Genomic DNA, 14688 nt, shown 5'->3' with positions numbered 1-14688 from the left:
AGTAACCCAGTGCTAGCTCTGAGTCAGCACACACACACACGTGAAGGAAGGGATACCAAACACCCCTATGATCTCAGCCACTGAGTTTCCTCATTGCTGGAGGCATCATCACCTGCAGATAAGCATGCAATTCTCCCTGTCTAAAAAATCCACACCAACAAACCACCCTTTCTTTCATGTGGCTTAATTTCTACGAGCAATTCAGAAGCTGTACTTTATTAACTGAAGTTTTAAAGCGTCAGGTGATGGCCAAGCAGAGCCAACACAGTTACAATGCTAATGTTGCCAGTGGGGGTCTGAAACCAGCTGCCCAGACAGAAAACTTAGAGCTTACTCCAAGTCAACTTGGAGACAACTGAATCACTTGGAGACAACTTGGGATGCAGGATGGAGGTGTGTAGGTAAATGAAAAGACATCCTGACAAGGTGAAGAATATTTGCATATGAATTTTATGCAAAACAAACAAAAAATCTCGTCATTCCATTGCTTATGTTGACCATTTTCATCTTAAAAGGAGAATTATTACTGATTTTTCACTAGTAAGTGGATTTAGACTGATGCTTCCTGAACCTTCCTTCATGTTCTGTTTGGCCCCTCTCTCATGTGCAGTGGAGTTTCCCCCTGCCCACACTGGTGCCTATCTCTGCAGGCCAAAGGCACAGATAACTCCCCTGAGCCCAGAGCTGCCTCTGCAGCTCTTCACCCCAGAGAATAACAGTGTGATAACAGCCCTGGAGCTTTACACACACCCATTGAGTTCATGCCTGCCTCGAGGAGACAGCCCAACAAAATTACAGAGCCGTGAGGAAAGGCAGCCACAAATATAACGTGTCCCAACCTGACCAAAATAACAAACGCCCTTCAGTATCACTCTAAGGATGGTACAAAGACCCAGGGGATTTTTGTCATTATCTCAAGCTGGTGTTAGGGGCAATGCTGTGTGTGTCCCCAGGGATGCTGTATGCGAGGCCAGCACAACCTGCAGCCCGGAGCGGGTGGGCAGATGTGCCCCGAGTGCACGCAGGGACTCTGTGTGCCTAGACGGCTCCACCGGCCCCGCTCCGGCTCCGTGCGAGGCGCATCCCGGCCCTGGCTCCCCTCCCTGCCCTGCCCTGTTCTCGGCGGGGTGAGCTCGGCTGGCTCAGCGCTGGCTCCGCGGAGAAGCTGCGCGGGTGCTGCTGAGCCCGGCCCAGGGCTGAATGCTGAGCTGAGCCCCATTGCTGAGCCCCATTGCTGTGAGCCCCATTGCTGCTGAGCCCCATTGCTGCTGAGCACAGCCCCACTGCTGCTGAGCACAGCCCCAATGCTGCTGAGCCCCAATGCTGCTGAGCAGAGCCCCATTGCTCCAGGGACTGCCGACTCCCAGCTCCTGCCCCCGGGCTGCATTCACACCCAGCTCTCCAAAATGGCTACAGCCGCCCCATCTCCCTCATGCCCACTTAATTTTTATTCGTTAATTTATTCGTTTATTTTAAATTTCTCATGTTAACAAAACACGAAGCCCTGGGGAGCAGACGGCGGAGGGCGGCCGCGGTCCCGGCACGGAGCGGGCGATGCGGTGCAGGGGGTGCCGGGGGTGCGGTGCGGGGGTTCCGCGCCGTGCCCGCGCAGAGCTGCGGGATCCGCTCCCCAAACCCCTCCTGCACCCCGCGGGCTGGGGGCGGAGCGGGGGCTCCGGCGGGGCGGGGGCTGCCCGGGGCCGGTTCCTCCGCCCGCCCCGCCCCGCCCCGCGCGGGGCCGCACACCCGCGGGCAGCTCCGCGGGGCTCCCCGCGGCCCTCGCTCCGAGCCCGCCTCCGCCGCAGCCTGCCCAGCCCGCCGCCCATGTGGGGCTGCCGCCGCCGCGGCCGCTGCCCGCAGGGCCGGCGCTGCCGAGGTAGGACACTCGGGACACCCCCGGACCCCCGGGACACCCGCGGACACCCCCGGACCCCTCGGAGCAGGGCTGCCCCGCCGCTTCTCCCCTCACGCCCCCGGCTTCCCACGCGCGGGGCGGCCCTGAGGGACCCACGCGCGGTCAGGGCACGGCTGAGCCGGGAAGGTGGTGGTGGAGGTGGCGTTGGAGGTGGTGTTTTCCTGGAGCCTTGCTCGGGATTTTCCCTCCCGGTTCCACCGGCATCTCGGGAAGCTCGGCCGGTGGGAAATGGGAATTGCGGCTTGTGCTGGAGCAGCTCTGGGTGAAGGAAGGGTTGGGAGATGTGGCGTGCAAAGAAGGACTCGTAGTGTAGCAGCAGCTGTTTGCTCGCAGAGTTATTTTTGGAGATTGCTGTGCTGTGATGGACTTTTTTTTTTTTTCCAACTGTCTGTAGGAAGGCGGGTTTACATCTCACTCCTCCAAGGCTCGCTGCTCTCCATTTGCCGAGGAATGGTGTAAAAGCAGTGCTTTGGCAAATAGCGATCTAACTAGGTAGCTCTTCTTCCCTTATTCCTAAGGGCAATTCCATAAAAAGCGCACGATCTGCACCTTTTTTATCTGCCTTCGTGAGGTTTGGCTGCTGGCTCATTGGAGCCTTCCCTGGAAAGGGCTGGCTGTCCCTGGGGCCCGAGCTCTGGCATGTTTGTCAGGCACTTTGTGTAATACAGGGTGACAGCTGTGATGCAAGTGCACCAAAACTTCTGCCCGTGGCCTTAGTCATGGTTATGTTTGGATATAATTTCCCCACTTCCTAGGAAAATTGTATTAGGTAGGCTGGAAGATGAAGCAGGCAGTGCTGGTGCCGTGGGGCAGGAGGGGAGGCAGGGATGGATGTGGCAGTGAGGGTGCTGTGGGGCAGGGATGGATGTGGCAGTGAGGGTGCCGTGGGGCAGGGATGGATGTGGCAGTGAGGGTGCCATGGGGCAGGGATGGATGGATGGATGGGGCAGTGAGGGTGCTGTGGGGCAGGCAGGGATGGATGTGGCAGTGAGGGTGCCATGGGGCAGGGATGGATGGATGGATGGATGGGGCAGTGAGGGTGCTGTGGGGCAGGCAGGGATGGATGTGGCAGTGAGGGTGCCATGGGGCAGGGATGGATATGGCAGTGAGGGTGCCATGGGGCAGGGATGGATGTGGCAGTGAGGGTGCCGTGGGGCAGGGATGGATGTGGCAGTGAGGGTGCCGTGGGGCAGGGATGGATGGATGGATGGATGGATGGATGGATGGATGGATGGGGCAGTGAGGGTGCTGTGGGGCAGGCAGGGATGGATGTGGCAGTGAGGGTGCCATGGGGCAGGGATGGATGTGGCAGTGAGGGTGCTGTACTTGAGTTTGGTAACGGGACCAGGACCCCGCTGTACCCAATTTGTGTCACACACAGCTGGGTGTCACTGGGTGCAGAGTGGCTCTGCCCACTGAGTCACAGCTTGCTCTTGTTTACAGCCATCATCCCTTTGCTTCTGCCAGCCTTGCAGTGGGCAGCTGCTGCTTCCTCGGTGCCTGACCCCACCGCAGGGCATGGAGAGGGGGCTCAGTGAGGTTGGGGTTTCAGAACCTCCCAGACTAGCAGGGGACCCCCACTGAGCTGTTGAAATGTGCTGGTGGCCATTGCTTTGTGGCTGAATGAAATCCCTTGGCTGCCCCTTTGGCCATTCCCACAGTGCTTGTGCAGGTGTCTCCTATGAGCAGGGATCTGTGGCTGTGCCAGGGGAATTGCCTGCTGCCCTTGCTGCTCCTCTCAACACCTGGCTCCTTGTTGGCTCTGTAGCAGGTCCCTTGGTGCTCGTGTGGCTCTTTGACATGTGAAGAGGAAAACTAAAGACGTTAATACCGAAGAAACTTGAAGACTCTTCAAGATTTTTCCATCTTTAAAGGTGTTAATTCTAAATTAAACTTTTTCTATTGGCAAATGCCAGAGAAACAAGTTTGTTTGAGGCAAAACCATACTAGACCAGCTATAACTGGGAGCAATCCCATATATAGGATTGATTTTGTAGTGCTTTGCGTAGAGCTGAAGATGGGACTGAGTTGTGGGACTCCTGGTCCTGGTCCAGTGTGTTGCAGAGCAGTTTGCAAAGTTTCCAATAAGTTTGCTTAATGTGACCTTACTCAGTTCCGAGGCACTCCCATAATTATGGCTGCAATTAAAGGCAATAACATCCATTTACATAAGATGCCAGTCCTTTTAAATCAGTGCATCATCTAATGAGAGCATTCATGTAGGGATAGCTGTGCAGGATGAGGGCCCGAAGCTGAGAGCACTTTGGGGAGGATTTGGTTTCAGAACTTTTTTGAGGTCATTCGAAGGAAGGATCTTCTATGAAATAGGACATTTTGTTGTGAAAATGTACTGATTTATAAATATAACCCTTACCAATAGCAGGATGTTGTTGAATTGACTGATTGTAACACTTCATTTTTTTATGTATCATCCATCCAATTAAAAAAAAAAATCAGCATGGTTGCAACAATATTTTTCTCAATTGGATTGCGTCAATGTTTCTTCACTCTTATGAGTAAGAGATTTGGTAAATCCAACTTGTGGACAGTATTTAATTGCTGGTGAGGCACTATGGATGTGTTCTGAAAGGCTCACTGGACTTGCATGGTTTGCTTGGGGCTTAACCTCTGTATGATGCCCACAGATTTCCCCTTGAGATAAACACAAATCTTAGACTTGGAGTGCTGGAAAAGATCACATATTTGGGGAATGCTTCGACCTTCTGAAAGAAGTGACCTGGTGGAGTATTCCCACCTTCCCACTCTATATGTTTTGTTCTGTTTCTCTCTTTTTGTTTGCTTTAAGTTGTTGAATATGGTGTAAGCTTGTGGCCCCACACCCTGGGTGGGGCTTCTTGGGAAGAGTCACAAGGTCAGTGCAGTAGAAGGGGTAAAAATTGTCAAGATACAAGTGAGGAGGCACCAGCCGTGAGCCTGGGAAGTGCAGGATTCCTTGGGTCTGTGCTGGTTTTCCCCAGAAGCCATTTTTGCCCATTACAAGACAAATAATTAGTCTGTTAACCTTTTCTCACAGGCAAAGTGCTTGGCTTGTGGTGTCTGAGACAATAAGAGTTAAGTAATTAAATTGTAAAAGGCAGCAAAAGAGAATAATCAACTCCAAACTCCCTAGACTGTCTAGTTGGGCTCTCCAGTGTCTAAAATTAAGTGATTTAGGTTGACTCCTGATTTCAGTAGATTTTTACCAGGCACTCAAGTGGGGCTGCAGGATAGAGTTGCTTCATGCACGTTGTTATTTCCAGCAGTGGTGGGTTGGTTTTGGGCATGGTTTGGTTGTGCAGAGGGGCAAGGGCAGCTCTGTCCAGGCTCCAGCGTGGGGCTGGGGTGCCTTCTGAGCCAGGCTGGTTCCTGGGTGCCTGCCAGGAGCTGGCCCTAGGTGCTGTAATCCCTCACTGATTATGAATCCTAATCTCCAGGTGTGCTGAACCTGCTGCCTGCTGAGGTGCTGACCTGGTGAAGCAAAATCCTAGGATGGTTTGGGTTGGAAGGGACCTTAGAGTTCATCCCATCCCACCCCTGCCATGGGCAGAGACCCTTTCCTCTGTCCCAGGTCCCATCCCACCTGTCCTTGGGCATTCCAGGGATCCAGGGGCAGCCACAGCTGCTCTGGGCACCTGTGCCAGGGCCTGCCCACCCTCACAGGGAAGGATTAATTCCTAATATCCCATCTAGCCCTGCCCTCTGGCAGTTTAAAGCTGTTCCCCCTTGTCCTGCCACTCCATGCCCTTTTCCAAGGGCCCCCTGCAGCTCTCTTGGAGGCACTTTGGGCACTGGAAGGGGCTCTGATATCTCCAGAGCCTTCTCTTCTCCAAAATCACTCTGAAGTGCTGAGCCTGTGAATTTGTGTCCCTGCAAAGAGAAGAAATATTTGGGTTTTTTTGAGTAAAATGGGTCAGCTTACCTGTGCTATTCCAACAGTGCAGTTTTAGGTGCCTTTAGGGTTCTGTTTTGATTCTGCCAAACTTCTCTCTCATTTGAGGAGCTGCTGCATGAGGGGCTGCCCTGGGTGTTGGTGTCTGCCACATGTAAGGGTCTGAAGTAGAGCACTGGAGTTAATCCTGAAGCCCTGAGCTGCCATGAACACAAATGATGGGTCTCTTAATTGCAACTGACTTGTATCCATGTGATGGATAAAAAGGATGTTTTGCAAATTTTGTTAATAAAATGGGACAGATTTGTCATGGGTGCCCTTGTAGAAATAATGTGCCTGCTACATTGGAACATGGAATTTAAAGCTGTAATTTCTGCACTCATATCTGAAATGCCTGCATGGCATTAGTCTCCAGGTGATTCACTATGTTACTGTATTGTTTACAGGCCATGCACAAGTAGAAAAACATAGGAAAATATAAAAAACAAAAAGATGAATAAAGGGTTTTGAGTTCTTGCCTGTTTTTGATCTGAAGGTGAGCTGGAGCTGCCCAAACTCCTTCCTGAGTGATTATTTTTAAAAAACTTCCTTCTGTTTCTGCATGGCTCCCTGTCTTAGTGTGGAGCTGGCTTCACACATGTTGAGCTGAGGCCCTGGGCACTGCCAGGGGAGCTGTGTGACACTGCAGACACTGCTCTCCTCTGGGCAGGGGCCACAACAGCCCCACCAGCCCTGACCTGCTGTGGGCTCCCTGCCTGTCACCAGAGTGACACCTGAAAGTGGCTGGGACGTGCCTGAAAGTGGCTGGGACGTGCCTGAAAATGGCTGGGATGTGCCTAAAAATGGCTGGGACTTGCTATTCCTGCCAGCCTGGCTGGGAATGCCCTCGTGGTGCTGCTTCCCTGGCACTGGGTCCCCTTGTGAGGGATTTCTCCATGGGCACACAGCAGCAGCCTTGGTGAGCTGTCTGTCTGTCTGATCCTGCATGTTTTAGGTGCCTCAACAGGGAGGTTTAGCAAGAAATCCTCATGTCTGGGTTAGGTATGATTTGCCAGTGGATGATTTGAATCAAAATGTGAAATGTGCAAAGACAGAATATTTGTGGTGGTTTATTATAGCTGAAAGCTTCTCTATGACTGCACCCTTCCTTTGGAGTTAAGGAGCAAAAACCACCATGAGTGGTCTGAAGCTGCTTCTGACCAGTGACCACTGACACTCTTGGGATTTAAGGCTGGCTTTTCCTTCCTTTTAAGTTTCCATTTATGGTCACAGATCCCTGGAAATGTAATTGATGTTGTTGGTAAATAACAAGAGACATCACGGGAACCCTGTTGATATCCTTGGGCTGTGCAGCATTTACCTTCTGCATTAAAGAGGGGGGGAAAAAAAGATTTGTGGTTTTTTTTCTGCTACCCATGTGAAACTGGTTTCCCCAAAACAATGAGGAGATTTCAGGGGTTCCTGACCTCTTGTAATTAGAAAATGTCAGATGGCTGGTGAGAGGTGGGCTGATGGGGGAGCAGCCCTGTTACTGCTGAAGTCATTACTCATTTTTGGTGGGAGATCCATCTCTCAGATTCTTCTTTATTTTTTCCCTGAGAAATGCTTCATTTGGGGATTAGAGTAGAGGAGCTTAAAAATCCAAGCAGCTCTGGCAGAGATATCTCCCACAGATTTATGTCTTTGGGTTTTAAATGATTTTTCTTCCCCAGGCTGAGGCAGTTGCAGGGATTTGGGCTCATCTGGTGTCAGTGCCAGGTCTGATGGACCAGCTCAAAGCCCTGTGTGTGCTGGGAGCCCTGGTAGGGCAGCTCTTCACTCCTGCCAGCCAGTTTTCTTTAAAATGTGGAACACTGGTGTTTCTGAGACCCCTGTGCTGTGTGAGAGAAGGTTCAGGTGTCCCTGAGGCCCAGACTGACCCAGGCTGGGGTGTCTGGAGCCATCCGTGCTGGGCAGCTGCTGTTTCACTGGGGGTGCTGAGTGTGGGGGCTGCTCTGCTCATTTGCTTCTGATTCTCTTGCTTTGTTTTCTATTTTTGTATCCTTCTTGGCTTTCAATTGATATTTAGATTTTGGAATGTGTTTTTACACATTCTGGTGCCAAAGGCTGTCCCATATGCTGTTTGTGATGGAGTATGGCTTCTGTGCACCTGAACAATTTTTTAATATTTTCTCTAGAGACACACTTGTGCTGAACCAAAGTTATTTTTTCATAATATAAAGAGAACTCAGGTGGGCTGCTTTTATTTTGGTTTGTTTTAAAGAGAAGCTTTCTTTACTAATAATATGCTGGAGCCTCACTTGGTGAATGTTTCCCCTTGCAAGAGTTTAATGTGTAGCATTTGTGCTGTTTGGCCTGGCTGCAATCTGTAAATCTGATTATTTTGGCTGTCATAATTTTATTACTCTTATTAAGCTTCCTCATTTGCACATTGATCCTGTTAGTCTCAGGAAGCTGATAGGCCATTGAGGTCTACTTCCAAAATGCACAGAAAATGAGAAACCTGCCCTGGAGGCCCTGAATACTGAGATTCACTGTGATTTAGATCTCCGTGTCTGGCCTGTATTTTTTCCCATTTGGTGCTGTTTTAGGTTACCTGACTTCATTGCAGCTTGCCAAATGAAGATGAATTTCTGCTTTTATTATAAATCCTGTCACTGGTAGCTTCTGAGGAGGTTTGCCTGTATTTTTATTTGGATGAATACCCTCCTTTTTCACAGAGCTGAGGAACATTCCCAGCAGCAGCAGCTGGCGTCGCATATGCTGGGAGTTGTTTTCCTCCTGTGTCAGTGTCAGTTTTCCATGCTGTCTTTCCAGGCAGATTTATTCTTTACTTTCACAAAACCTGCTTTACTGTTGCTGTGGGACATGCAGGAACCCGAGTGCAACTGAGAGGACTTTGGGCCCCTTTCTCTTTGCTTTGTTCCCATTTCCATGGGCTTTTCCCTGGCTGTTCTGTTAGGTAGGCTGGACTATGCTCTGCTGGACCTTTAACTCCTGTCCCCCTTTTTAAATTTGTCCTGGCTCTCAGTGAAGCCTAGTCCCTCTCACCAGGTGAGGATGTATCTCCCTTCCCTCAGCCTCTGCTGTCCCACCTTTGGTTGGAGTGCTTCTCTCTATTTACCTGTAATTTATGTCACTGAAATGTTTGCAGATTTCAAACATTTATTTGAAATCTGCAAACATTTGCAGACGTTCTGTTTTGTTCTTCCCTGCACAGTCTGTGCTGCTTCCATCGCCATTTCTTTGGTGATGTTCTTCCCCCTCCTGGTCCAGTTTTTCCTCCTCCTCCTCCCAGGGTTTGACCTTGTCTTGCTCTTGTCTCCCTGTGCCCTTTTCCAGGCGTTCACATGGTTTAGCTTCCATTGAGTGCTGCTGACTCACGGGTTCACTCTGCACCTCCAGGCTCTGTCACCCAGCCCAGGGGTTGTTTCCCCTCTGAGCTCCCCATCAGTCATTCAGCATTTCACACCCCAAACCCCGGGTGGTGCTTCCCAGGCTCTCTGATCTCTTGTCTTTTAAAGTGCTGCTATCTGATAGGTAGCTCTGTCCCAAAGCATTCAAGTTTTTTTAAATTATTTTGGTGTACTTCATGCATTTGAATCGCATGCAAATTTTGTATACTCTTTGTTGTCTGTGTATTCTCCTTTCTCATCTCATCAGACAACCCCCCTGACTCAAGTAGTAAGTTTTTACAGATGTTTTCCTTTGATGTGACAGCTCTTGTAGAATTGTACTTCTGAAGTCAGTTGATAGCATTTGGTTTTAAAGGTGGGGTAAAGTGTTTTAGTTCTACCCTGAGATGGCAGCTGCCCTTGTTTTATATATAATTTTTTTTTATTTAGCAGCCTAGACCTACAGTTATGAGCAAGTGGGATTCATAGGATCCTAGCTGAGTGACAGGAGGGAGGATGTGTGTACACCAGAAATGTTCAAATATCTAATATAAAAAGTAGCTGAGCATAATTCATAAGCCTGTCAGCCTGGATCAGGGCTGTCTGTTGTACTTAAAACTGTCAGTCCCTTCCTTGTGCTCCCTTAATTACATTACTACACATACCTGCACACTCAAACTCAGAACTGGGGAGGTTTGCTAATAAAAAAAGAATTGAAAAGGTGATTGAAAAGGAATAGAGAGCTCTGAGGTGATAGAGGCACTTTCAGACTGCTTTTAAGCAGATTCAGGAGGCACAAAGGCAGGCATCCCCATGGATGCAGGTGTGTTTTTGTTTTCCCTTCTCTCTCAGGCACTACAGATTAATCCAGCCCTTGTTTCCCTGGTTCAATCTCAGCTCTCAGGTGACCTGGAGCTGTGTCACCCTGGCAGGGAGGTGGGGGCTGTCCCAAGGTGTGTGACTGTGTTCACAGGGGTGCCAGGACCGGGGAAGAGATGAGAATCTTGACTTCATGTTTCAGAAGGCTGATTTTTTATTTTATGATAGGTATTATATTAAAAGAAAATGAGATATCAAAACTATACTAAAAGAAAGGATTTAATCAGAAGGCTAGCAAGGAATAGAAAGAACAGGAATGATAAAATCTTGTGACTGCTCACAGCCTCGACACAGGTGGCTGTCACTGGTCATCAAGTAAAAACAATTTCACATGCTGGGTAAAAAATTCTCCAAATCACATTCCAAACCAGCAAAACATGGAGAAGCTGAAGCTTCTCAGGAGAACAGATCCTAACAAAAGGATTTTTCATAAAACATGTCAGTGGCACAGGTGCACCCCGTGCAGGGCTGTGCCCGTGCTGTTGCTGTAGTAACAACATCAGGTTCTGCAGAGCAGGGTGCAGGAATGGCTCTCCTCAGTGCTCTTCCCATCCTGGAAACATGGGATTTTCACTTCTCCTATGGACATGTCAATGTAAATAGGCAATCTTTGCAAATGCTCTGTGTTTTGGTGTAAATAGGCAATCTGTGCAAATGCTCTGTGTTCTGGTGTCCCCTTTCTGCACTCCTTACCAGCACAGGCCCCCTCATGTGAATGGTTTGGAGTCCTGGTATACAGCAAGAGGGTTTATCCACAAAGGGCTTTTTAACACTCAGAAAACATGAATAATGGATACCATCTTTCCTTTATGTTGCATCATAACAGGAAGATTTAAAATGTTGCTCAACTTTGTGATGATGGGAATAGTTTTGAGCAATAGCTGGAAGCGCCACTCGAGGATCCTGCCTGTTTTTCAGGGAAATAATTTCAGTGTTCTCTCAGAGGGAAAGGTGGGAGAGGACTGCTTGGACTGAAGGTGTAAAGATTTAGTGATTAGTCCTTCAGATTTAACAAACAGAATTAATGCAGGCTAGCCTTAAATCTACCCCTAATGCCAGGCTTAACCCAGGAAACTTCCTTGTGTGAAAACAACAGCATCTCCTCAAAAGGGTTTATCTCCAGACATTCAATTTCTCCCACCTTTAAAAGAGATCAGTTAGAAGAATAATTTCAGAAGAATCTGAAATGTGATAAACATCTAGACTAACATATTTCTATACTTAGAAATAAGGACAATACTCTGAGTGACCGTGCCTGGAGGAATGGTTCACGTGAAGCCAACAAAGAGCAGAGTGAATGTTGCAAGGTGTGTGTTATTTTATTTAACATCTAAACTAGGTGTGTGTTATTTTATTTTACATCTAGACTAACCTATTTATATACTTAGAAATAAGGAGAATACTCTGAGTGACCATGCCTGGAGGAATGGTTCATGTGAACCTAACAAGGAGCAGAGTGGCAGTGTTGCAAGGTGTGCGTTATTTTATTTTACATCTAGACAAGGTGTGTGTTATTTTATTTTATGTCTAGACAAGGTGTGTGTTATTTTATTTAACATCTAGACTAACCTATTTATATACTTAGAAATAAGGACAATACTCTGAGTGACTGTGCCTGGAGGAATGGTTCAGGTGAAGCCAACAAAGAGCAGAGTGAGTGTTGCAAGGTGTGCGTTATTTTGCAATATAAAATGTGTGTCAGTCTCAGTGTTTGCCCTGGGCTCTCGTGCAGCCCACGTGCTGCTGAGATGATGTTCTGCTGATCAGCTCTCTCTCCCCTGATAAAGTTCATGTGCCTGCAGTGCAAGGAGTGGGTTCTGCAGGGAGCCATCCAAGGGTTTATTGGTACAATTCTTGCAATAAAGCCTCTGTGTGGCTGGTGCTCGTTTCCTGGTGTGGGTGCTCATGGTTTGGGAGCACACCTGTGCTGGAATCCAGCACACATCCTCAGTGCCCTGCATACACCATGAATGGCTCTGCTGATGTTTCAGCAGACAATGAGGAAAATGCCATAAAAGCAAATTGCTGTGGGAATTATCTGTCTCTCCAGCCAGGTAAGTGTGGTGTGAGGCTTCTGAGGGCCCTGTCAGATCTTCCCTTGTATCAGATGTGTTGGTGGTTGTTGGAAGAGATAGGAGCTTGTTTTCTTGCTGATTTGCATGACATGAGCATTTTCTGTTTGGATGAATTATTTTCCTTATCTATGCTAAGGAACATTTTGTTTCAGCTCAAGGAATCTCTTTAGTATCTGTATTTATATACTTAGTCTGTGTGGGATCTTGGGTGTGGTTTAAATCTGTTCCCTGGTTAGCACTGAAGACTTTTCCTATCCTTATTAGTAGTTTATTCTCATCTAAAGCATGATTACATCTGGGTATTTGTTACCAATCTCTTTGATAGATTGATCTGTAGTCATGAAGTCTGGTAGTAAAATGAACTCTTACAAAATAATTTCTGAAGGTGTGTCTTGCTGAGGGCAGATTCTTGTTTTACTTCTGAATTCTTAATGGTTTTTTGCTTCTCTTTGGGGTAGCAGCCTGTTCTAAGACAATTGGAGCATTTTCCCTTTAGGCAGTGATAGGAAATAAGATATGGAGTGGATGGTGCCACTAATAAAACTTACTGGTTGCTGAGAAGAAAAGAAGGAAGTGCTAGGGCCATGTATCACAAGGCCTGGCCCTTGTGATTTCAGTTTGTTTGGAATCAAGTCCCAGATGGAAGGGCCTGTGGAGATGGTCTGGGGAACCTGCTGAACCTGCCACGTGGGATGCTTGGCATTTTTGGGGCCTTAGTGGGCTATTTGTTATTTTGGCTGGGTTGACTCCTGGGACATGTGGGAAACAAAAAGGAGGATGGCACTTGGGGCTGAGGAGGGAACACAGGTGGCCTTGGTGAGATGGGAAGTGTTCGTGTCAGAAGCTGATGTCAGAAAATGCCCTGAGAGGCTGAGCTGAGGAGCTGTGAGTCAGTGTGTGTCACTGCTCACCCAGCACTGCCCCTCTGCCTGCACTGCTCACTGTGCTTGCTCAGCTTGGATGGCAGAGAGCTGACTGTGCTCTCTGTGGAGCTCTCTGAGGAGCTTTCAGCTGCTGGGGCATCTCTTGGGGAGGATGGCTGTTCCCAGGGCATGCTCTGTGCCATCACCCAGAGCTCAGGAGCAGCAGAGGTGCTTTGTGAGGTGCAGCCTCCTCCTGCAAATCTCTGGGTTTCCCAGAGAACAGTGGGGCTGGGTTATGCCTGGCTTACAGAGGCCACAGCACGCTGAGCAGGAGGGCACTGTGTTCTAGACAGCTTGTTATGGACGTGCACAGGGAGGGAAAACCTGCCAGGCTTGATCTGCACTTGAGGAATATGGGAATTACCTCAGGAGAGAGCAGTCTGTTCCCTGCTGAGGTCCCTGTGTACCCAGGGATGTGACAGAGCAGGCCAAGTGTCCCAGCTGCTCTGCAGTGGATTTGGTCATTAGGGCAGAAACTGGGGGCATTTACAGTCTTTTCACCATGTAAGAGCACCCCAACAAATACTTGTTCAAAAAACCCCATCAGCAATGTTCCTCCCATCAGCTGAGTGGGGAGAGATCTCTCCCATTCCACCTGAACCCCAGTTTTGAAATGCAGGACTGTTGTTCCTTGTGAACACAGAGGGTGAAGCATAGTTGTGTGTGTGGTCACTGACTCCTCTCATTGGCTTGCAGTGTGGTAACAGCCTGCTATAAATTAGATAGCTGCTGTCCTGGGGTGATGCTTCCAGCTGCACTGATTTTGGCCAATGAAGGACTGCCACCAGCCTGCTGAAGGTACATTTGAAATCTTTTTGCTTGGTTTCTTTTTTTTTTTTGGTGGGGTTTTTTTTTTTTTGGTTGTTTTTTGGGGGGGTTTATTTATTTATTTAAGTTGAAAGAGAAAATAAATTCTAAGTGCAACAGGAATTATCCTGTCTCCTTTATACAAACACTGTGATGCAGTGTAGCAGCTGGCTGTTAGCTGGTCAGAGCCAGCCAATCCATGTGGAACTGGGGAGATTTGGATGGGTGTCAGAGCTGGATGTGTGAGATGTGTGTGTGGCTGAGGACAGTGCAGGTGTGTGTCTGTGTTTCTTGAATAACAGCCATATGTAATGATTATTGCAGGGTCTGTGTTCTTCCTCAGTTTGTGCTGAAACAAAACTGGTGCTGTGCTAGGGATGATGCTTTTTTTTGAGTACTTGTAAGTGGGGAGCCTTACAGCCCTGTCTTTGCTCCCTCTTAAATGGAGATAAGAACTTAAACTCTGATCTGTCCCCCTCTCACTATTGCCAGATGTAGAAAATGCAGATGCTAGTCTTAAGATGGGATAATTTAAACTGGTTCCTGTTTGTCACTCTGAGCTGGAGCAGTTACCTGCCACTTGCAATGGAGAGGGTTTAGATTTAGGTTTTTCCCAGCTGAGTATTGCCAGTTGTGTGTGTAGAGGTCGGGTACTGTGGGTTTTGTCAAATAGGTAGCTGAGAATGTGGGACTGCAGAGTATATCCCATGATTTACGGGAAGGAGAATCATCTTAGAGGAAGTGAAGTAACAGATTAATGATGAAATATAATTTATTGGTGTTTAATGTCTAGGAAGAAATGTGG

At 48.4% G+C, this 14688-nt stretch overlaps 1 protein-coding gene across 1 annotated transcript in view; it reads left to right on the top strand.

Annotated features, from left to right (window-relative positions):
- The first annotated feature begins 1803 nt into the window (after positions 1 to 1803).
- The window catches only part of LOC128939816 (6-phosphofructo-2-kinase/fructose-2,6-bisphosphatase 4), a 49167-nt gene continuing 36282 nt past the window's right edge, over positions 1804 to 14688 (top strand). The window contains exon 1 of the mRNA XM_054281026.1: positions 1804 to 1876. Within this exon, the coding sequence (XP_054137001.1) occupies positions 1825 to 1876 (52 nt within the window). The 5' untranslated portion in view covers positions 1804 to 1824. The remainder of the gene's footprint in view (positions 1877 to 14688) is intronic.

Source organism: Melozone crissalis, unplaced genomic scaffold, assembly GCF_028551555.1.
Source record: "Melozone crissalis strain CALT ecotype California unplaced genomic scaffold, PUWL_Pcris_2 ptg000029l_1, whole genome shotgun sequence".
Lineage (NCBI taxonomy): Eukaryota > Metazoa > Chordata > Aves > Passeriformes > Passerellidae > Melozone > Melozone crissalis.
The sequence above is the reverse complement of the archived record's forward strand: the minus strand, read 5'-3'. Positions and strand labels throughout refer to the sequence as shown.